This window comes from Salarias fasciatus, chromosome 14 (assembly GCF_902148845.1).
Source record: "Salarias fasciatus chromosome 14, fSalaFa1.1, whole genome shotgun sequence".
Taxonomy (NCBI): Eukaryota; Metazoa; Chordata; class Actinopteri; order Blenniiformes; family Blenniidae; genus Salarias; species Salarias fasciatus.
In genome coordinates, this window is record NC_043758.1 from 28,060,774 (window position 1) to 28,082,901 (window position 22,128).

General features: G+C 44.6%; 1 protein-coding gene across 2 annotated transcripts; it reads right to left on the reverse strand.

The window, feature by feature from the left end:
• Positions 1–533: 533 nt before the first annotated feature.
• LOC115401178 (large neutral amino acids transporter small subunit 4-like) lies at positions 534–21,647 on the reverse strand. 2 transcript variants are annotated; one of them, XM_030109390.1, is made up of 15 exons: positions 21,512–21,647; positions 18,492–18,705; positions 12,847–13,060; positions 12,706–12,761; positions 12,477–12,553; positions 5,717–5,809; positions 5,444–5,577; positions 4,757–4,965; positions 2,825–2,968; positions 2,697–2,714; positions 2,436–2,562; positions 2,218–2,350; positions 1,616–1,689; positions 798–921; positions 534–719 (listed from the first exon to the last, which is right to left on the reverse strand). In XM_030109390.1, the coding sequence occupies exons 2-15, from the start codon at positions 18,649–18,651 to the stop codon at positions 558–560; spliced, it is 1,725 nt and encodes a 574-aa protein (XP_029965250.1). In that variant the 5' UTR covers positions 18,652–18,705; positions 21,512–21,647; the 3' UTR covers positions 534–557. The 2 variants fall into 2 exon arrangements, with proteins under 2 accessions (XP_029965250.1, XP_029965251.1); XM_030109391.1 differs by lacking the exon at positions 2,697–2,714.
• Positions 21,648–22,128: the final 481 nt, after the last annotated feature.

Consider the following 22,128-nt stretch of genomic DNA (forward strand, 5'->3'; position numbering starts at 1 on the left):
ACAAAACTGGAGCCGGATGCTTAATGTCACGTATTGAAAACTGGCCCTGTGTGCTGCAGCCTGACCTGCTACCAATACTGCTGTCTGTGGTTTCCGGGTGGATTTAAAGCCACCGTGCACGCCGATCAACCTGGACCAGTCCAAACAATGAAGTTCAGCATGTTGGCAGCACCAGAAGTCAACTTTCTGTGGCGGCATCTTCTTCATTTTCGTCTTCTTCTTCTGTGGTTTTTAGGTAGAACCATGTACGAGAGTGAAACCAGAAAGAAAGTGAAAGGGAGGAGATGTGAAGAGTCTGCTCTCTCTTTTGAGTCCGTTTTCTCCTCGGAGGTGCAGGTGTGGCTCGAGTGTATGTGGGTGTGAGCTTCACAGCATTTGGTATCTGAGAAGGTGAGGTGTGTGTGTGTGTGTGTGTGTGAGTGTGTGTGGCTCAGTAAGGTGAGCCTCAGACTGAGTGAATCAGTCCCACGTGTCAGACAGGCGACCTCCTCCTCCTCCTCCTCCTCCTCCTCCTCCTCCTCCTCCTCCTCCTCCCTCCAGAGCATCTGCCAGATGCTCTACACGCAGGTCTTGGGCGTGCCGTCCTCGCCCATCTTGACGAAGATCTTGGGGTCGTCGTCGCGCTCGGCCCGGAGGCGCTGCAGGTGGCGGCTGTGGCACAGCAGGTAGAGCGGCAGGCAGAATCCCAGCATGCTCAGCACCAGCAGACCCACGTTCACCTGCAGGAGGAACACGGAAGATCTCAGGACGGAACGTCTCCACGACTCTCCTTCACACAGCTGGGGGTGAAGGCTTACCCAGAGAGGGTCTCCATCCAGGGGTCCGACCATGGCCATGAAGAGAGGCTGCTGCAGCAGGGCGAACAGGGCGCTGATCAGGGACTGCATGCCCGTCAGGCTGCCGAACTGAGAGGACGGGTACCTGCAGGGGACAAACAATCACACACTGTAAGCCTGACCAGTGACCACAGAATCACCATGGAAACTAACTTAGCACACAGAAAGTGTTATAACTTTGATGCATTATATGTTTCCACCATCTGTTTCTAATGCTACGTGGCAATAGGGGTGGATTTGCTCCTACAGTTTTCGTAATACTGTCTTTATCTGGCAAATTCTTCTTCCTTTGTGCAGCATGTGCACATGTTGTTAATCTGTCTATATAAAAATCCAACAATGAAATGACACTTTTAAGTGTTCCTTATGTGCAAATCCCACTTAAATGTTGAATATATAACAATAAATCACACTATCTGTAGTATCATGCTAAGACCTTTAACCATTCCATTTCTATACTGTTTACCTTTTACAAGATTGATCATGCATACCTGCCAAAACTTTTAGATGAATTATGATATGTATAAAAAGCAAAAACAACCAGAAAGAGGAAAAATAAAGCTTTGCATCCATATGTCAGGTTGCATAACTGTCCAATCAGAGACAGCATTTATGAATGTGTCACACACTGGTACATCACACAAAACACAAGAATGTCAAATAACTACAAGTGTAACTACAGTGGAAGTCGAAGTTAAGTTAAATGCACATTATTAAAACTTTTAAAGCTGGACAATAAAACTAATCCACCAATATCCTGGAACATGCTTCACACTTACACTGCAGCATAAAGGCCTCCGACTGCAGAGTGGATGAATCCTCTGACAATCGTGTGCAAGACGAAGGACAGAATCTGAGGAGAAAAATTGCTGCATATTACATCACAAATTCATCAACATACTGAGGCCAATATGTGAAAAAAACTGACTGAGCTCTAATGGATCATGCTGTCATGCTCTGTGCTAAAGTGGAGCCAGCAACACTTTTATCCAGCAGGTGGCAGCAAAACCCAGAGAGACTGAAGGAGCTGCATTGCTGCCCTGTTAGAACATCTTGTCCATCTCTGCAGTGCTAACTCTCCCCTGGAGGGGCAATTCAAGGCTGCAGCAGCACATGTTGAGGAGTGTGAGCCCCACGCAGCCCCCTCCACCCCGTCCTGCACGTTAACAGCCCCCTGCGCCGTGTCCTGCACATTAACAGCCCCCTGCACCTTGTTATGTCCTTTCATAGCCCCGTCCACCTTGTCATGCACGCTAACAGCCCCCTCCACTTTGTTCTGTCCTTTAATAGCCCCTTCCACCTTGTCATGCACGTTAATAGCCCCCTGCACTGTGTCCTGTCCTTTAGCAGCCCCCTGTACCTTGTCCTGCATGTTTCATACCTGGAGTGGTAGGTTGGGGACGATGCACGTGACCCCGAAGCCCACCAGGAGCAGGTTGGTGAAGATGAAGGCTCTGGTGGCGTTGATGATCTTCTGGATGCGTTTGCTCTGGCGGCGAGGCTGCCCGGGTTCACTGAGGACGGGGGAGAATTCAGTAGGATTAAAGCTTTTCCCAAGTGTTGTTGCGTTCAGAGCATTTTTCTTCTTCAAGTCCTCACATCTTGATGCTCTTGTCGTTCTCATCCTCGCAGTCTTTGAGCTTCCAGTCCATGACGTAGCCGATCACAGGAGAGGTGACCAGGCACAGCAGCTGCAGAACGCCGAAGATGGAGGTGTACACGCTCACTGGGGGGCAGAAAGCAGAGAGGGGAACTCATCATCGCCGTGCAGGATGACATGAGACACGGAGGATTTCTCTGGAAATGTTCATGCTCTCACAACACGGTTTTGGGGGGGCGGGGTGAACAGCGGTCTCTTACCAACATGCATCCTCTCCACTGCATCAGCAGCATGGCAGGAATGTCAGAACCAGGTTACAAATCTCTCAAAGCAAACTGGAGCATTGACAGGACAGAAGCAGTGCGTTTTTTTTTTTGTTTTTTTTTACCTGTGCTGAGGTCTCCTTCAGTGAGAGACTCCAGGATGGTGTTCATGGCTCCCATGTAGAAGATGAGGCGCAGCTGAGTCACGCACATGGTGATGAGGCTCAGCATGAAGATCGGGCTGAAGATGCTCTTCATGAAGGACTGATCTGCAGGCGACAAGACAGAGGAGAACTCATTAAAGTCAGCCTGCCACTGGAAAAACATCAAATATCACAGAGATGTGCTGCAAAAACCCTTTTTGGAATTTTTTTTTTTTTTCCAAGATCCTTGAATTTCAAAATCCTTATTTTTTTTTTTTTACGTCTATGTCTATAACAAAAACAGCCTTGTGACCTAGTTTCAAGCTAATCCTGCCATGTAGTTCCATTTTGTGCCACCAGATGGTGTAGTGAGTCACTCCAGTGAAACCAGAAACTCAAAAACAACTAAAACCTTTAACAGGCGCTTCTCAAACTCCTCAGCTTTCAGCTGTGACTTGATGGTAAAAAAAGAATTTGGTTTAATTTTGCTCCTAACAATTAAACTACACATTCAAATAATTAAAAAGAATTAAGAAGAGTCAATTATGCAATAAAACAAAGGAAAGCAAGCAGTTGGGACGGACAGATTTTATTCTGCGTTGCTTCAAACAAAAACCTCCAGGACGCAACTCATCTTCATATAATTACTTCTTGTAGTGACCTCGATCACAAGAATTTCTGAAGCTTTAACTTGTCAAATGCTGCACAAACAAGCCCGGGCTCGTCCCTGCTGTATTTGCCCCTCCTCAAGTGCATGTCACCGGAATATCCCCGCAGGCTGTCGGCTGCCACGGCAACGCGCCTCCACGTGCTCGGGGAGCGGAGGAGGCAGGAGGAGGTAAAGACGATAGAAGTTGATGATTAATTGAACTTGTGGATTTGAATGGAAAAAGGCCCTGAATGGTCCATATGGTGAGACCAATTAATGGAGGCGGCACACAGGGAGCAGATGGCTCCATCGCCTCAGACAACAGGTATCCCAACTGTTTGGTCACGCTCGTAATGTTTGAGGAGCACTTTGAGGGACGTGCATTAGCCGAATTTGTGTTTTATTGCAACAAATAAAGCAACCCATTAGAGGCGCACGTCTTCGGTTCGAGCTGAGCGGAGTAAAGATTTACAATGGGGGTGTAGGTTTGATAACTAGTATGACCAAAACGAGGTAGTTCGCTTTCATGGCAGCATCACTCTGGTGTCAGTGTTGTGTTGTAGCCTCTATCCCTAAGAAAAATAAATAAATGTTTTCTTGAAACTTTTGCAATTTGCTTTGTGGTTTGGAGCTGGACTTCAGCCTCTTGTGAGCCACTTTTGGCTCATGAGCCTTATATTTGACACCCCGGGTTCAGAGACTGAAAACTTCACTGCTGCTAATGAGAGGAGGTTCAAAAAACTGTGACTCTTTCTAATCCAACCATCCTGAACACACACAGGCACACAAGCATACACACACTTCTGTCAGGAGTAATGCTCCTCTGCAGCGCTCCTGCTGAGCAACTTTCCTAGAACAGGGTCCGAACCGATTCCACGGTCCGTTTGCTTCCAAAGACCCCCTGCTGGGGGTGCCTGACCCCACCGCGGTGAGCCGGGAGGGCCGGCGGGGGCCTGGAGGTGTCGGGGTAACAGAGGTCAGCTTGTCATGGATGTGGGGCAATGTAAAGACGTGAAAATGAGATGTATGGGGCACTTGTGTCTAATTGTTGTGAACAGATGTAGGTCAGACTTTAAGGATTTGACCTTGTTAAAAAAAAAAACACACACAACCGCAGCTTCAAGGTACGGAAATGGAAATGTTTGATTTTCCATCATTTCATGAACAAAGTCAAACTTTGGTATCTTTTTAAAATATTTTTGTTGATAACTTGTCATCATGCTTAGCTTTTATAACAAGATAATTTTGCTTCTCAGTTCACTTACTCTCCTCTTCGGACTTGCAATTGACCTCCAGGTTGACGGTGGACAGGCACAGCTTGTTGGCGTCCTGCGTGTTCAGATCCTGGGTCGGCTGCTGCTGCTTGATGGCATGTCCCACGCTGAGCCGGCGGCCCACCGTGGTCACCTGCCGGTAAAACTGCTTCCCGGTGATCTTGTGGTCGAAGCCCAGCCAGCTGAACTTGATCTTCACCCTGAGAGAACAGAGGAAAGAGAGGCAGCGCTGAGACCTGCAGGAAGCTCAGGAAATCCAGACCATCGTCTGGTTTTTACGGCGATTCACTTCTAGAGCTCGCTGGATTCACTGGGATTTACTGTGAGCGTGCACGTCTGTGCAGTTCTGCAGGTTTGGAGGACAATGCAGGCTCAGCCAGAAACAAATTACAGCAAAAGCATAACCTGAGGTTAGTTAATAAAACTGCAGCGGCTGCTTAGCACAGATGACTGGAGGCAACTGCGTGTGTGTGTGTATGTGTGTGTGTGTGCCAGAGTGAACTTTTACACACAACTAGCTACACCGCCTGAAGTTAGATCTTTAATGTTATTTCAGAAAACCTTGTAAAAGGTATGACAATGTCTGTGAGCTAATGCAAAGTCTCGACAATGAGTCTAAAAACCTGAAATGAAGCTAATATTGCAAGAAGCTGTGTTGGAAGTGTTGCCTCGTCTTACGTGAAGTCCATGTCCTCTGGGCCGGGGAAAGGCTCCAGGGGCCAGTTGATGAAGCAATTGAAGAACACGAGGCAGGCACAGCCGGCCCAGACCAGCAGGATGGAGATGAAGGTAGCGCCCAGATCGTAGATCACCTGTAGACAGGCGGAGCAGAAAACAGATCCATCATGACGGAGAATCAATGTCTCGTTATCTGCGTCGCCGTTGTTGAAGGTAATTCTCCTCGTCTGGGGACAGAAGACTGATCATTTCGGGGTGAATCGTGATTATTACCTTGATGGCGGGGAAGGTGACGGCAGACGAGGCGTAGGACCCGATCATCAGGGCGATGAACGTGGACCTCAGGTCTCCAAACATGTTGGGCAGCTGCAGAGAAAACAGTCGGCTTCATTTTTTTAAAAAAAAAAGTCAATTTCAACCTTTTGAACAGGTTCACATTTCCACGAGATGTTATTATTGGTAGCCTGGAACTAAAAAAAAAAAAAAACATTATCTACTTGTGGACAGTTCAGGACAAGGTTCAAAGTATATCGAATTTTGGGGAATTTCACAGGAGAAACTCACTGGCAGACAGGTTCTGCACACTTCACACAAAAGCAGCTCGCTAACATCAGGTTGGACAACAAAAACAATTTAAATAAACTACAGCTGATTAGCTATAAATAAGGGGCAGAACTGCACTGTGGGCTACCGTTAGATCCATAAATAGATTGAACAGCAGCAGATTATTAACACGTCGGGCCTCTAATCTTTGTGGTCCTATAGAGCCTACAGAGCGCTCCGAGCGGGAATGTGTTCAGTGGAGCTCCAGCACTCGACCTTATTGACAGCTGATATGCTGAGTACACCCCGTGCCGCCTACCATCGCTGCTTTTCTTGCTCTGTTTTTGTTCTTGAAGAGAAAAGCCAGTTGCTCAACGCCCCACTCCAGACACCAGCACATGCCGTTCTCAAGCAGGCCACTTCTAAATGTAAACAGGATTCATCGGGAAGCGGGAAATGAAGAGCAAAGACGGAGACACAAGGGCCGTTTGATGCGTCATTCATGAGCGGAGAGGGAATCAAACCCTCGCTGGGTGAAGTTCAGAACGGTTGGCTGTGGTCAGAGAGTTAAAAATACACCAGCAGCTCCTCTCGTTGACCTGCTGCGTTCGGACGCCGGGCTCGCCACGGGAGTGAAGCTTGTTAGGCAGCAGTTTGAACCCGCTCACCCCTCGTACTCACGTCATTGTCTAGATTAATTGGAGCAAAGGTGAGCGGCAAATATTGCCGATGACATCCAAAATAACAGCTTGGACTTCCACTGAGTTCTGATTTGTTTCGCTGCTTTTTTTTTTTGTCTCCTCAGATTTGGAGATGACGAGTCAGCAGAGTCAACAGGTTCACTTCCCAATAGCCTGTGGTAATGTGCGAAAACACAATTTTTCGTAATAGACCTTTGTCTTTAGACGTCATATTTTCCTAAAAAGGGGCTGTGAGAAGCATTTAAAACTACTGTGAAAAAAGAGTTGTCTTTAGCTTAAGCTTTGTTCACTTTAGCCTTTTGGGTTCTTTTAGCTGCTTCAGCTGGTCCAGTGAGGATTCCAGAGCACACACAAAGAACCAAGGCCACTGCAGTTCAGATAAGTCAGTCCCCGACCTTTCTGTCATTCACCTCAGTCTCTCACACGGATGGAGGAAGTGCTGTATGTGTGAGCTGCTTTGCAGCTCCAGGCAAGCATTTATCTGATGTGGTCGGAAACAAAACAAAAATCACCTGCGACAAACGAAAACTCTTCAAAACATCAGCGTCTGCGGCAGCGTGTCTGAACCAGACTCCACACCACATGTTGCTCCAAAAAACAAGATTGCGTCACACCATGAAATTCCAGAAGGTTCCAACAAAATGTGAGTCACTGTCAGCTGCTTCTCCCAAAAAAAAAAAAAAAAAAAAAAAAAAAAACAGGTCAAGAACCGGTTTGGTCTGCTAATTAAAAAAAGGAGAAGCTGGATTTGTGGGCCTGGATAAACTGTGAGTCTCTGTGCTGCTCTGGAGGAGGAAGCAGGTAACTGTCGCTGTAAGCTGAGTCAATAACAAATCAGTCAGACATGTCAGGTGAGTGTTATGACTGTTAAACCCCAACAAAGAACCTGCTGATGCTTCAGGTACAAATCCAACAGGCAGTGTAGGTATAAACATTTACCACACAAGAGGCGGAGCTAATGAGGTGAATGTCTGAGCAGACATAAACACGTCTGACCTTTATGAACTACATTGATGTTTTTGCTGAATATTGCGCTTATGAATGTGAATAAAAAGTGTCTGGTGTAATAAATGAACGGCAATTGCTTTATGCAGATGATGGTGTGGTAAATATATGGGGTCCTTTGTTAGGTAACACATCACTGAATTACTTTAACTGAGCTTGGAAACAGCACAGAAAGCTAAAATGAGGCCTGTTTGTCCTTCTAGTGTCCTGGAAGGACTCTTTCTAAATATGATAAGTCATTTGGTATGTGGAGTGAGTTGTGGTCAGTTGGACAATAGGACTTCGTGTGGGAAAGTTTTGCTGGTAGAGCTAACTGGGATGAAATCTGTAAGGTGAGCTCAAGTTAAATCTGGAAACAGTTGACAGTCTTATTGGACACACTGGTAGAAATCATTGGGAACCGGAAGGAAATTCTTCTGTTTTCCTGTTTAAACGATGACATTTTGCCTTTGTGACGTCAAGAAAAGAAGTTTTGGTTCAAATCGAGGTATGAAATCCAAGAAGTGAGCTAAAAATCAACTTGTTTTGCTCTGTACTAATGACTTCAGAGGAATTTCTTTGGCTAATTTTCTAATCATGGAAGGAATGTGTTCCCTGTAGCCATCGAGGTACACAACCAGATTACTTCCATCACTGGCTTCACTTCATGTTTGTTCTGGAAAGATCACCATGTTTTTCACACCTCTCCTTTCCACCTCATTGAACACAGACTTTACTAATCCTCAACTAGTACTTCTCATCCCCTGATCTATTACATCATTCCGTAATATCAGAACAACTACAGCGAGGAAAACACCGAGGGGGGCAAACATCCCAGAGATGCCAGCGTATCACCGCCAACCATCCACTTTGCTGTTGCTTCGTACGTGAATCGCTCTTTTGTTTTCTCTGAGGTCGATCATGCAAAGCCGACACACACAGATGGACTCAGTGTTTGAAGAGGTCTGTTTCAGCTTCAGATCACAGACTCCCAGCGACGGCAGGACTCAGTCAGCGAGGTGTAAATATCCGTGGCTTTGGAAAATCATTGAAAGAGGTCAAATGGAAGAGTTTGATTAAAATTTATGTTTGTTTTTTCAGATTTCTCCTTGGAGCAAAGTATTTACTACAACCTGTGCTGGCTCTCTGGATCACGGTTGTTGTTATGATTACGAGTGTGTTCATTCACCTTAAAAAAAAAACCCTCCCTTTTTGGGCTCCAGCCAAAAGCGCTGGAACAATAAAAGTACTTTTAAAAATCAAGGCAGGTTGTTTAAAGGAATTTATAGAAGACAAACAGGCAAGAAAAAAACAGGTCAAACCCATCTGAACTTATTTAACCCAACTGGCAAATATCACCACACATCTCATTTAGTTAATCCACTAATATCATTTTAGTTTGTGTGCCGTGCTCGATGGGCCCAATAAGTAGAATAACAACTGATAAAAACAGTCAGTTCGGTTTGAAATGTTCAACTTTGGAATTTCATTGTATAATCTCAGACAGCTGCTCAGATGTCTTCACTCTTTCTGTTCTAGTAGTAAAACTTGTTTTTAATGTCAGCTGTTTGCTTCAGGTAACAGAAGTGTGTTGAAGCCTCCTGAGCTGTGATTTCTTTGTGTGAGGATGAATGTTATCAGCACACAGTCGTCACAGTTTGACCCATGTAATGTTTCTATATGTTTGTTCATGTTTCGTAGGCAAAACAGACTTTTTGCACAACCTCGACCTGTTGTCATCGTGCTTATCTCGGCAACTTTTCGAGCCGTCCTGCACTTTTTCTGCGTGTTTTTGGGGGGTGAGCATGTGCTGAGTGTTGAAAGTGGAAATGGAAAAGGCAGAATGTGAGATGACAAAGAGGCTGAGGGACGGCGACAGCGGGGAAGATAAAATCCCGGCTGAGCCTTTCATGACGGGCGAAAGAGGAAACTGTGCACTGCAGAGGAAAGAAGAGAGAAACGAAAGGAGGAAGGGGGCGTTTGTGCTGCGGCCAGTGGAAACTGAGAACCAGCTGTGGCCGGTCCCGGCCCTGACGCACGAGACCTGGACTGGATCTTTCCTGAAGATCAGCAAACACCAGCTGACCAGCAGCAGACCTCCATTGCCCTGACGTCATTTTACACTTCCCTCTTTCAATGTGTCAGACTGATCCAGGCAGAACTGCAACGGTTGGCAAAAATGAAGTCAAACACAAAAAGTAAATGTTTGAGATCTGTGTGACCGTTACACTCAGACCCAGATATGGTCATGTCACATAACTCATCGGTAAACAAGACTGTATTTTCTCCATCTTTAACACTCATTTGGACCCTTTTCTTGTATATTTTACAAGACTCTAAAGCCACATTAGTAACCAGGAGCTGCTCGCTCATACAGTATGATGAATATGAAACATACATGTGGAGCTTCAGAGTGGTCTCCAACACGTGCCGCGAACAGGACAAAGAACAAGAGGAGGGGCTTTCAGCGAGGGCGTGGACACAGAGCATGAACATATGTGTCTGTACATCGAGATCGGGGAGAAACGCTCTGTAATATGAAGCTGTTTACCAGCACAGGATGGGAGACACCCGCACCCACCCACCCATCCACCCCACCCATCCTCTCTCTCTCTCTCTCTCTCTCTCTCTCTCTCTCTCTCTCTCTGTTTTCTGAGAGCGACCCAGGGGGAGGGAATGAGGAAGTGAAACAAAGAACGATAAGAAAAAGAAATGAGAGGAGAGAGAAAAAAGGAAAAGGCAGAAACTATCAGATGCAGGTCAGAAATGACTGAAAGCACTACAAGTTTTGCAGAAATGAGTCTCTATGCACTACGACGATGTACTCACTTATGCAATTTTTGAAATGCAGTTCAATTAAACTCAAAGAAGCAGTAGCAAAACATACAAACTGCTGTGAGATTTACCTTTTTTATTCCACAGCTGATCGCAAGAACCACAATAAGACTTAATAGTGAAGAAAAAATTAATTATCCTTCTAGAAAACAAAATCTTTTGGTATTTAAATGCATTGTCAACTACATTACAGGTAACATATTTATTTAGGATGATTTCATCCCCTTGGGTGGGTCGTTTCTGTGTAACGGTTATCTTAACCATACATACTGGGAGCGGTGGGGTAGCTACAGGTTGTTAACTGTCGCATGTTACAGTAGCAAACCATTTCCCAGCAGTCTATTAAATTTGGTTTTTATGTGAGATGGAAGAAAATCAGTAGATGTTACAGCTTCCAGATGTGTGTTTTCTGAACCTGAAGGTGAATAACTTGGTGTGATTGAGGACTGCTTGGCATGTTCAGTTTTTTGACTTCAACAACAACTTCTCACAGCTCGGAGTTCCACAGAGATCAGAGCGAGGCCCCTTTTAGAGTTTTTACACCAGCTGCTAACTTTGAATACAGACCAATTTTCTTTTGCACAGAAACTACATCCTACCCAGTCGGGTCTTTTCATGACCGTCCACATGCCGCGAGGCAGCGGAAGAAGCGAAACACTTGTGGAGACCTGCAGGGAGCTGCGACTGCCGCTTACTGTAGGTCAGAGGCCCTCTGCTGCTAAAATAACTCAAACACAGACGTACAGTGCAGTGCAGTGGTGCACGGCGCTCGTGCACGTGACAGGTCTGGCCTCGCCCAGAGGGTGTGAGTGGAAGAGTGTGTGTGTGTGTCTGTGTGTATATGTAGGGGGGAGGTGGGAGGGGGGAACTGGGGGCTGAAAGAGGAGAAGAAAAAAACACAAGGTGGTATTGAAGGATGAAACTAGCTTGACTTGAATGTGTTTTGACGTCAGAGTCATGGTTGGCAGCCTGGCAGGAAATAGAGCAAAGGGTGGGGACACACACGCGCGCGCGCACACACACACACACATAGACACACACACTATAGATCTTTGGTGTGTTCTCGTGTGGATGAAATAGTAATGAGGAGAGGTCTTTTTTTGGCTCCCAGCCAGGGCGGCGGAGCCGGAGTGAATAATAGATCACTCATGCTCGCCGGCTGGATCTCTCTGGATGTCTCGCCCACATGTCCTCCCCTGTGATGCAGCACTTTCCCCTGGAACGGGCCACCGCTGGCTCCATCGCTCGCTTTCTACAGTCTCCTCATCCTCTCTCCACCCTCTCTCTCCTCCACGCTCTCTTATCTAACCTCTCATATCAGATGTACACATCGTGCTGTTATCCCTCTTTTATTAATATCCGTCTCACCTCACATGAAAAAAAAACCTTCATTTCAGTATTTTTTTCAGTTTTCTCAGTGAGTGAAGCCTTTTTTGTTTTCTATTATCCTCCACCCGGACAGAATTATTGTATGTTTTCAAGGTTGGCAACAAATGTAAGAAATCTCATTTAACTTTATTACTTTATGATTTACCAAGCTTCATAACAGCTATTGACGTATTCACCTCACAAGAAACTAGTTTTTTTTTTTAACTATCGCCAAGCCAGATGCTTGTAAAACATAATGATGGCAAAAGAAAAGTATGCTATCAAAAGTGTTGTTTCTTTATGGAGTTTAAGATAAAATGGTGGCAAATCTTCCACAGTTATGCAATAGAAGAACCCTGAAGATGTAAAAATCACAGCCAACAACCATGAACAACAGCGATTTCCTTGTAACATATCTTTGTTGATGTTTTCTTGTTGTTTTGGCTCCATTACAAAATCTCTTGTTTTGTCTTTTTGAATCACTACTTCTTATAAAAAAAAAAAAAAGTAATCAGAAACAGCTTTGCAGAGCGACAAACAGAGTAAGTTCGCCTTCAAACCAGATCGACTCAGAGTAACAAGTCTTTGAAATGCTGTCTTACCGTCAGAGAGGTGAAGGTCATGCACATGCCTCCGAACCCATTCATCGCCAACGCAAAGAAGATCAGAATGGACAGTTCTGCAGAGGGACAGTTCCAGATCGGAGATAAACGGGAACAGTGTGAGCGATGAAAGTGTCACTGCTGCATCAGCATTCAGTTAAAAACACCTTCCAAAGAAACACAATGCAGGCGGGGAATACGTTAAGATGGTGCGAACAAAGACACTCACGGTCCGGGTCGTTGGCTCCATACGCGATCAGGAGGCAGGAGAAGGCGAAGCAGCCGCTGCGAACGCAGAATGAAGGTAATGAAAAGAAGAAGGCAGCAGGAGGAAGACGTCCACATGCAGATTCTCTCAATCCAGCCTCACCTCCCGAGCAGACGCAGCTTCCTTGGTCCGTATTTGTCCATGACGATGCCCAGCGGCAGAGTGATGGCCGACAGCAGGAAGGAGCCCACGGTGAAGGCCAGATTCAGCATCTCGTCCTGTTCCTTGCAGATGGGCCAGTCCTTCATCATCAGATACTCCTCGGCCTCGCCGGACGTGGACAGATTGGAGACGTTGAGGCCCATTGAGCTGTTATCTGAAAGAAAGGCAATTCACAAAATACCCCTTCTATTAATTTTCAGGCGTTCAGGCCTCGCCCACTTTCCAAACCTATCAAGCCAAAATGTAAAGATATCGGGTTTCTTATGAGACTGTAAAATAGCAGAAATCTGATGATTGCAATTCTCAAACTTATTTTTTAATGATTCCTACCATATATTTGTTCAGTTGTATTAGCTTTTTCCCCAACTGACCAAAATGATGAACTCCAATCTGTGTGTTTACTCTCCACGCAGCTTTTTTTTTTTTTTTTTTTTTTTAGAAATAGGCTCATATTCCAATAAACGTCACTCCTAATATTCCTCTTAAAGGCTTCGACAGTGACAGCTTTCACTCCAAAAACCCCGAGACCCTTTTCAAAGGTCGAGTAAACAGTCTGGCGGAAAAAAACAACACAATACAGAGTAAACAGGAGCTAAAAATAGCACCGACTGGACCCCTGATGAGGCGGGAGGAAGTTTGGGGGGGGGGGGGGCTTGTGCAACAGTTTGGCTCAGTCCTCCTCTGAATCCGCCGTAAACACGATCCACAGAGTTCATGCGGAGTCTATTTTTATCACTGTTGCTTCTGGTCATCGGGAGACGGACGCAGAGACGCGAAAAAGAGGAGGGTTGACTCAGCAAAAGCAACCCGTCTTCCACCTTGACTTGTTTATGGAGAAAACATCAGAACTGCATTCAAGACGTGAACCAGCCGAGAGGACGTTGGAAGGAAACATTTTCCTCATTTCCAGTCCAAGGATAGAGTTTCTGCTCCGTGTCATAAACAAGCGCATATCAAATCGGCCTCCCCTCTGGCGTTATAAAAGAGAGGTGTTGATCTCGTGGTTGGTGCACGTGAAAAAAGAGGAGAAACCGAGGAGGGCATGAGGGGGAAAACACGTCACATCAAAACAGGACGGGTGATGTTTGGGTGAAAGGTGAGAAGGCTTCAGTGAGAATCTGATGACTGGAGGGTTCCAACTCCAGGACACACACTGGTTTGGCTCCCAGATGCAGACACACACAGTGAGTGAAGGCTTTCTACCTCAGATTTGATACATTTCACCCAAGTTTGCCCTGAATATGGATTAAAACAGCCATGTGAATCAGAAAAACAAGGTTTCCCGAAAGAAAGTAACAAACTACTTTCCACTGTTCATTCATGCAAAGTCTCACAAATCTCTTCATGTTAGTTTAGATTCTTTCCTGCCCAGTAAACACACATATATCATGAAAGCAGCCAATGACATTAGCATTATACTAATATCAGAACTCTGGGGCAATAAAAATGAAGGGAAAAAAATTACCTTTTTTTTTTTTTTTTATTCAGTTACATCTGTTTAAAATTGGGTCCATCAACAGAGATGCACCGTCTTCTGGATGCACAAACCCCGATGTTTAAAAACATCGAGCTCTTGTCTTTCAGTCTTTCAGCAGCCTGAGGGTTGAGTTCCTTACAGAGGAACTGTGTGTCAGAGATCACTGAGAGAATTTACACAATTCACGTACGTTGCTAGCCCTCGAGGACCCGGCCTCTGGGGAGCGTCAACACGTGTGAACAGAATCATAACAATCCACTCAATTACCGGTAGAAGGTCTGAGTCTGAGCTGAGGAGCTGTTGTGTGATCGACGCGTTGGGTCGATGGGGAGATTTGGTGCCTTGCCTTCAGGCTGCCGTTAGAGGTGTGTCACAGTGTTAAGTGCTGACTGCTGGACTAACAGGAGGCAGCAGCATGTGTCCCCCAGCGGCCCCCCCAACTGCTGACTAATCAAATGTCCACAGAGAACTCAAGTCAATAAAGGAAGAACTCCCCTCACACACACACACACACACGCACACACTTGAAGATAGAAAGACTGACTTGATCTTTTGTGAAAGCCTCTTTCTATTGACCCGTGCTGTGCTCAGTGTACACTTGTAAAGCGCAATAAAATCTTGTGTAGCTATCTTGACATGTACTTCCTTTTCTTTGGGAAGCTCCTCCCATTGGTGCAGATGAGTGACTCACCTCAAACTCAGCTGATTGAATCATTGCTCCACTGTGTAAACAGCTTTCTTTCTGTTTTTGTTTGCCAGTCAAAAGTATCCAAACACAGCTGATAATCAGCATATTGGAACACACTGTGAAGCAGAGGTGAATCCTACAAAACGAAACGTGCCATTGATTACATCAGGGGTGTCCAACTCCAGTCCTCGAGGGCCGATATCCTGCATGTCTTAGATATTTCCTTCCTTCAGTACACCTGAATCTAAGGTCGATGTGATCATCAAACGTGTAAAAAAAGTCCAATAATGAGCAACCTGACAGCCATCAGGTGTGTTTCAACCAGTGAGAGACCATGACGCCGGCCCTCGAGGGCCGACTTTAGACACCCCTGGATTACATCAACAGCACTACAGAATGTCATAAATGTATTGTTGTAGAGATACTAAAATTGAGTCAACCGTGGTAAATTGTTTCCATGAACTCCCGGTTTATACTACTTCAAATATGCACACAAAAATTGTGATTCATTCACATTCATTCCTTTCATCTGCATTTCTACAGGTCCGATCCAGACATAGCAGTACCACCAGTGACCGTAGACCACAGCGGCCTGATTTACAATTGTTCCTTTTCCTCAGCATCGACATTAGTGGGAACTCATAAATGAGCTTTTACATGTATCAGTACTCAGTAACACATTGTACTCCTTCAGCCAATGTCAGCTGGGATAGACTCAAACCTTCATAAAGAGGGTGAAGAAGGTGAATCTTTATTTCTTCTAACGATCAACGGTTTATTGGAGGATGGACTAATCCTCACAGAAAGCCGATTCTCCCATGATAGAAACCCCAACAGAGAATCTACAACGCTCAAGGTCGACACGCTGCAGAGATTTCAGCTATTCACTTGCTCCTCTGTTTCCTGACAGGATGGAGCGAACTTCAATTCAAGCTTCTCTTGTAACAAAACAACCCACAACAAAATAGACAGGAGAGACTCTCTGTGAAAGAACCACGCAGAAAGACTTAAACACACTTTCACACCACGAGTAGCGAGTGTGGGCTGAAATGAAACGATAAACAACACGTTTGAAACCAGAGTGACAGAAACTAAAAATACACTGACCTTCTGTGAGAGTTTAGAGTGTTGGACATTATTGTACCAAACAGCATCTCAAATCACACAGGACTTTTTTACCCCCTTGCTTCCAATGGAAGAGATTTTTTTGAGTCACAAGAAAAATACCGGTTTCAAGATACAAATTCACTCATTAAAGCCGACAAACAGTTGGAAATGATGACAACCAGGTTAGGATGTTAACATCATTTTACACACCGTCAAAAGGCCATTTCATCTAATTACAAGCTCCTTTACACACCGATACTGAAGCTCTGCCACAGATGTGCATGTTTCTGTCCGAATACACACAAACGGCGCAAGTTTCCAACCTGATTCCAGTTTCCTCATAGGTACAACACACAAAGCTGCTGCTCAAGAGCAGATGTTTTCAATTCTACGAAAAGCAACCAGGATTTGTAAAATACTCACAGCAAAGTTTACAGTAGATTTAGTCTAAGTAGCCCAAGACGTGCAGGCTAACGCTGAAACTGAAGCTCGAAGTGCAGATTGTCAAATGTCAGCAGTTAATAAGAGAGATTAGCAAACTACAGTGTATCAGCAACACAGTCATTACAGAGTAATTAATGGGAATGGATTGATGGGTTTTTTTGTGCCAGACGTGGCCAGATTGGGAGGAAGAGGGCTAAAAATATGAAGAGACCGCAGAGGCTGGTGTACCTGTCAAAGCTAGCAGCTCTTCAATTCAGAACAGAGATCCTTTAAAATCTACTTGGAAATTCACATATTGGATGGAAAGCAGTAAAAATGACATTCCTGGGAGTGGGTACAGCTACATGATCAATGGCATTGTAGAAATCTCACAACCGATAAATTTCATGCTATATGCTGACGATACAATATCTTTCATTTTAGGGATAATTTAAGGAAATTACAGGGGGATTTTTAGCTTGACATCAACTTGCTGCCGTTAATGTAATAAAGATGATGTTATTCACACGAACCTAAAACAGATGGGTTTCAAATAGAAAGAGCTCATTCATGCAATTACATTTCTGCGGGGAACAACAGATGGAACTCTGTCCTTTTCTATTTTCATTGGTTTGCGTATTTGACAAAAATGTAGAAGTCTGCAAATATGATTATCACACCTCTCAACTGCTGTATGTCACTTCGCAGCTGCTTATTAAACTGTGGTCATAAGACCACAGTGAAAAGAGAAGAAGCTATGTCACGGCATATGAATTAAACAGAGTTTGATGGAATTAAAAAGGCTACATATGATGAATTATGGCAGCAGATAATCACAGCAGGCTTTCATCAGTGCTTCTTTGTTGGATACAAAGAGAGAAAATCACAGATGGAGACACAATCGGAGGATCAAAGAGACAGAAAACAGTCTGTGTCGAGAATGAAGGGATGAATGGTGCCATTCACAGACGAGACTGCTGCCTGAAGACGGAAACCAACCGCACCGACAACAATGATGAACACAGCGTCTAATCCAGTATGTTTATATGTTTCACTTGACCTGCAGTGGTACTGTGACGGGCTCTGATCAGCACTTCCTGGGAGAAATATGAAAGAAATGTGGACAAAATCTCCAGAATGGGATTCATCTGTTGCTTTGTTGATCTGTTTCAAGCTTCTTTAATCACTAGTGAGCTGAGGAAACACCGCTGAGGCCATGAAACCAGGCCACTTCCTGTAAGAGCTTCTTGTTTGTGTGGGCCCTAAAATGTCTTTAATTCTGCTGCACCCACGCAGCTTAAAGCACCCCTGAGTACCAGAGTCAATCTGTTGAAAGCTTCTGGTTCTCCTGCACCTCTCAGAGCGTCGGGGTGTCGTCAACATCTCACACAAACTGTAAACACATCAAGATGCCCCGAATTATGTTTCTGTGCACCCGTTGACACTGAAAATGAGCTGTTGTGGGCTCGTTTACAAGAAGAATACACTCATTTTAGCAGCAGCAGCGACAGGGAAATAATGATGATTAAGAGAAATTTTCCAATGTGGCCAACCAAAATACAGGTAATTGAATAAGGTTTATACTGAATGAGTTCCTATCAGCGACCCCAAAGGATCAGATCAGGGCGGTTTTACATGTCAGTGTGCTTTTATGGTGTTTATTGCTCTTGTTGCATACGTGAAGCCATTGGTAGAAATCACAAGGGGACATTGAGGGGGTCTGGACCTGTTCCTCTTACTTGAAAAAATTAGCATGGCTCTGGACCACCACAACTAAAGAAAAGTTGCTCATTTTTTTTTCTCTGCAATTCAACCTTAAAATGTTGACGTTTCATCAAAGATTTCAATTTGTTGACGATTGTCTGATAAAGAGCATGCTGCAGGACTCACCTAGTCTTTTGCACAGGTTCGAGTAGAAGCCCTCGGACTTGAGCATGATGAGCAGGGACGACCAGCCCAGCAGCACGGCGGAGAAGAGCAGGTTCTCGATGACCGCCGTCACCGCCATCCACCAGCGGCGGGAGAAGGCCGTGGCCAGGGTGGGAGCCATGTTGGCGCGGTGTGAGGTAGAAGTGTGTGAGGATGTGAAGCAGGCTGCTGGAGTCTGGAGAGAAAAGACAAAAACACATGTGGTGATTTAGAGAAAACTCCATTATGGTTCTTAATTTAATAATGTGTGTTTATGAGCCGTTTCACTTCTCAGTGATATGTTTTGGATTAAAGCTGGGGACCATCAGCTCTTTTTTCTGTCATGATGACGATGATGATGATGATGATGATGATGATGATGATGATGATGATGGCCCACAGAGCTCAAACAGAAAACAGCTGAGGCCTTTCAGATGCTGAATCCCGCCTATCAATGTCAGCCGTGCCCACCCACCCTCATCTGTGATTGGAAAGCGTATTAAAGGCTCCTCTGTGATTGGCTGCCAGTGACATAGTTCCTTGCAGCAGTTGCACGTGAGGCTGATGTTGCATTCCACACGTGTGGGAGAGGAACGTGGAGGGGGTCTTTACTGCTTTTATGAATTCAGCATCCTATTCTTTAAATGGTGTGCATGGCTTATTCACTCAAACTAAATATCTTCGTTTTTGCTGTTGTATCAACAGATGAAAAGCAGCTAATTTAAACCTACTTCTTAAAAAAAATCATAAGACACAATAACACAGCGGATTCTCTCTTTGTTTGTGTGAAGACATCAATTAAAACAAACATGTTTGACTACTAATGCTAATTCTTGGTAACCCCGAGAAGCATATGAGAATATTACTTTGATTTATAATATGAATACAGTTAAAAACAAAAGGGAATCATTTGGTTTTGTTAAAAATCCCATAGTACATGAACGCAACGCAAGATCCATCCGGTTCGAACCAGCGCGGCGCGAGATTCTAAGATGCCTTCAAGTACACGACAGCTGCTGTGTAAATCCAAGACACTTTGTCATATTTCACTTGACATTTAGACTAAAAAACACATAAATAACGACAAATGTGAAAAAATAAAGGCAAGAAATTTAAGAATTTATTTTAATAATAATTTGGAAATATATTAAGGTGCGGAAGTTTATGTCTCAATCTGTCTGAATTCCAATAAGTGTGACGTTCAAATGCAAATTTAAAATTGAGGACACTGGAGCTCCGTTCTAATACAATCCTGATATTAATACATCAAAGATTTAAACAGAGCTGTTTTACTAACATGTCAACATCATTTCACTAAATCCTCAGTCAGAAGTGTGAAGTTGTTTTTGTCCGACATTGTGAGCAGAAACTAGATGATCACAGTACATCAGCATTAATAATCCGTCCGCAATAGTGTTGTTCGCGTTTTTAAAAGGACAAAGTAGACTGCGGTGGATGAGGAAAAGCCTCCGAACTGGTCTGAACTGGACTGGAGTCATCCCCCCCTCCTCCTCCTCCTCCTCTACCCCGATCTGCATCCTTCCTGCCCCCCTGTCTGTCAAACTCCCCTCAAACACCAGCAGCACATCCGGGAGGACTCCTTCACAATAACAGCCTGCTTCAAGCGTCTGCTTTTTACACACCGCCAATTTCAGGCTGAATTAAGCAACTTTTAGCCCTATTAGAACCATTTCCATCTATTTACAGTAATTAAAAATGCTGCAGCTGAAATATTTCGATTTAAAAATAAGACAACACAGCTTTTTAAGGTTTTCCTGCATGAAGCTTAAGTTGTATTTATGAAGCATTATTCCCATTGTTACAAAATAAGGCAATTTATAGTTACTTCAAGAGTCTTATAAAACAGTTTTTACGACTTAAAACATAAATACATCCTATGTTAAACTTTTTTTGTGTTTAGTTTCAGGCTAACTAAAAATGTTTTAGTTTCTTTTTCAAACTCTTTTCTGTTCTTTTAGTTAGCTTTCTGATTTCTCTCTACGAAACAACCACATGGTTAAAACAGCATTGTTAAACCAAACATCTGCCCACTTCAAGTTCATAATTTTATTGTAATTTTATTATTTCTCTCACTTGGGTTGCTGAAATTTGTGGCTAAAGAAGAACTTTAAGCAGCAAGCCGATGAGCTGTTAGTTGCACATTTACATCAAAATGTAACCTATTTATGTCATATTTGTAATTCAAATGTAAAATATGAGCCTTTTTTTCAGTATTTGTACGTTGTTTTTTTTTTTCTTTCTTAAAACTATGTATTTTTATGTAATTTTGTGAAGGATAAAAGCTGCGCCACAACACAGGGCCTATAAAGCTGCATGATGAACCCCAAATTTCATTTAATATGTTACATTTACTGTTACTCTTTCTACTCAGGAGCAATGATGTTACGATTCAGATAAGTTTTTAACACTGAACTAAAATCCTCTCGGGGCTTTTATTCTTGAAAACCCTTCCCGGGTTTCCGGACGCGTCTCTGCGTCTTGACGCACGCTCCCGCACGAGCAGCGCTCAGCTGTTCAGTATCAACAACATCATCAGGCTGCTGAAACAAAGACTGAAAAACAGACGCAGCTCTCTCTCTTTCCCACACACACAAACACACTCAGCCCCTCATCTCATCCCGCTCCTCTTAGAATAAAACCTGAGAATAAAACACTTAAGACGTAGAGGATTGAACAGGAGAGGAGTTTTTTTTTTTTTTTAAAAAGACAGCTGTTGATGAGATTATGTGTGTGTGAGTGTGTGTACTGAGAGGAAATGAGAGGTAAACAGTGTCCGCTGAAGTTGCTTCCAGTAAACAAAGAGGCGCACTAAGAGGAGCGGGGGAAGAAGAAAAAGAAGAAGAAGAAGTGGAGGGTTTGGATTTGAAATGCTGGATGATAGTCACACTGAGTCCGACCCAGCAGCGGGAGGAAGAGGAGCAGGATTTGGAGGCTGCCTCTCTCCTCCGGATGGAGCATCCTCCGGAGCGCGGCTGCCTCACCTGAGCGTGCGGGACGCGGCGTCTCCCGGTCTGGCGGCTCCTCCTCGGCGGCTCCCCGCACTCCTCCGGGTGTCAGCGGTCAGAAGCGGCGGTGCAGAGTCACCCGGGAGGGACGCACTTTGTCTCTCTCACACTAGTTTTGTCCTCCTTGCGCTCATCGCCGTCTCTTTATAGCAGCGCAGCGGAGACGCACAAACAGCCGCGGCCTCTGATTGGCTGGCGCCCGTCTCTAGCTCAGCCGCGGACCAATCAGAGAGCTCCGAGAGGAGCTGGAGAAAAACACTTTCTCAGATTTGTTTTTGGAACAATTGATGACTGCAGGTGACAGAGAGTTCACAACACTTTTAAAGATCAGATTATTTAATTAATAAGAGGACAAATTCAAGCAACGGCGCAAATAAAAACGACCAAATGTGAGATTTCCGTGAAATTTCTCCTCTCCATGGATGCAGCAGCATGTGATGATGGGGCACTTTGTTTACACTCACCTTCATGCCAAACCCTGTAATTCCTAGAAATCCCTGAGAGGAGGGGGACTGGCAGCGGCTCAGGAAGCCAGCTGAGATCTCAAACACTCATAAATCACAGCATGGGTCGCTCACAGGGCGCCTCCTGGC

Coding starts and splice junctions, on each gene's coding strand:
- LOC115401178 (XM_030109390.1), bottom strand. CDS start 18,651: ATGGCTCCCACCCTGGCCACGGCCTTCTCCCGCCGCTGGTGGATGGCG. Junction 13,061..18,491: donor GAACCTGTGCAAAAGACTAG/GTGAGTCCTGCA, acceptor CCTTTCTTTCAG/ATAACAGCTCAATGGGCCTC. Junction 12,554..12,705: donor TGGAGCCAACGACCCGGACC/GTGAGTGTCTTT, acceptor GTCCCTCTGCAG/AACTGTCCATTCTGATCTTC.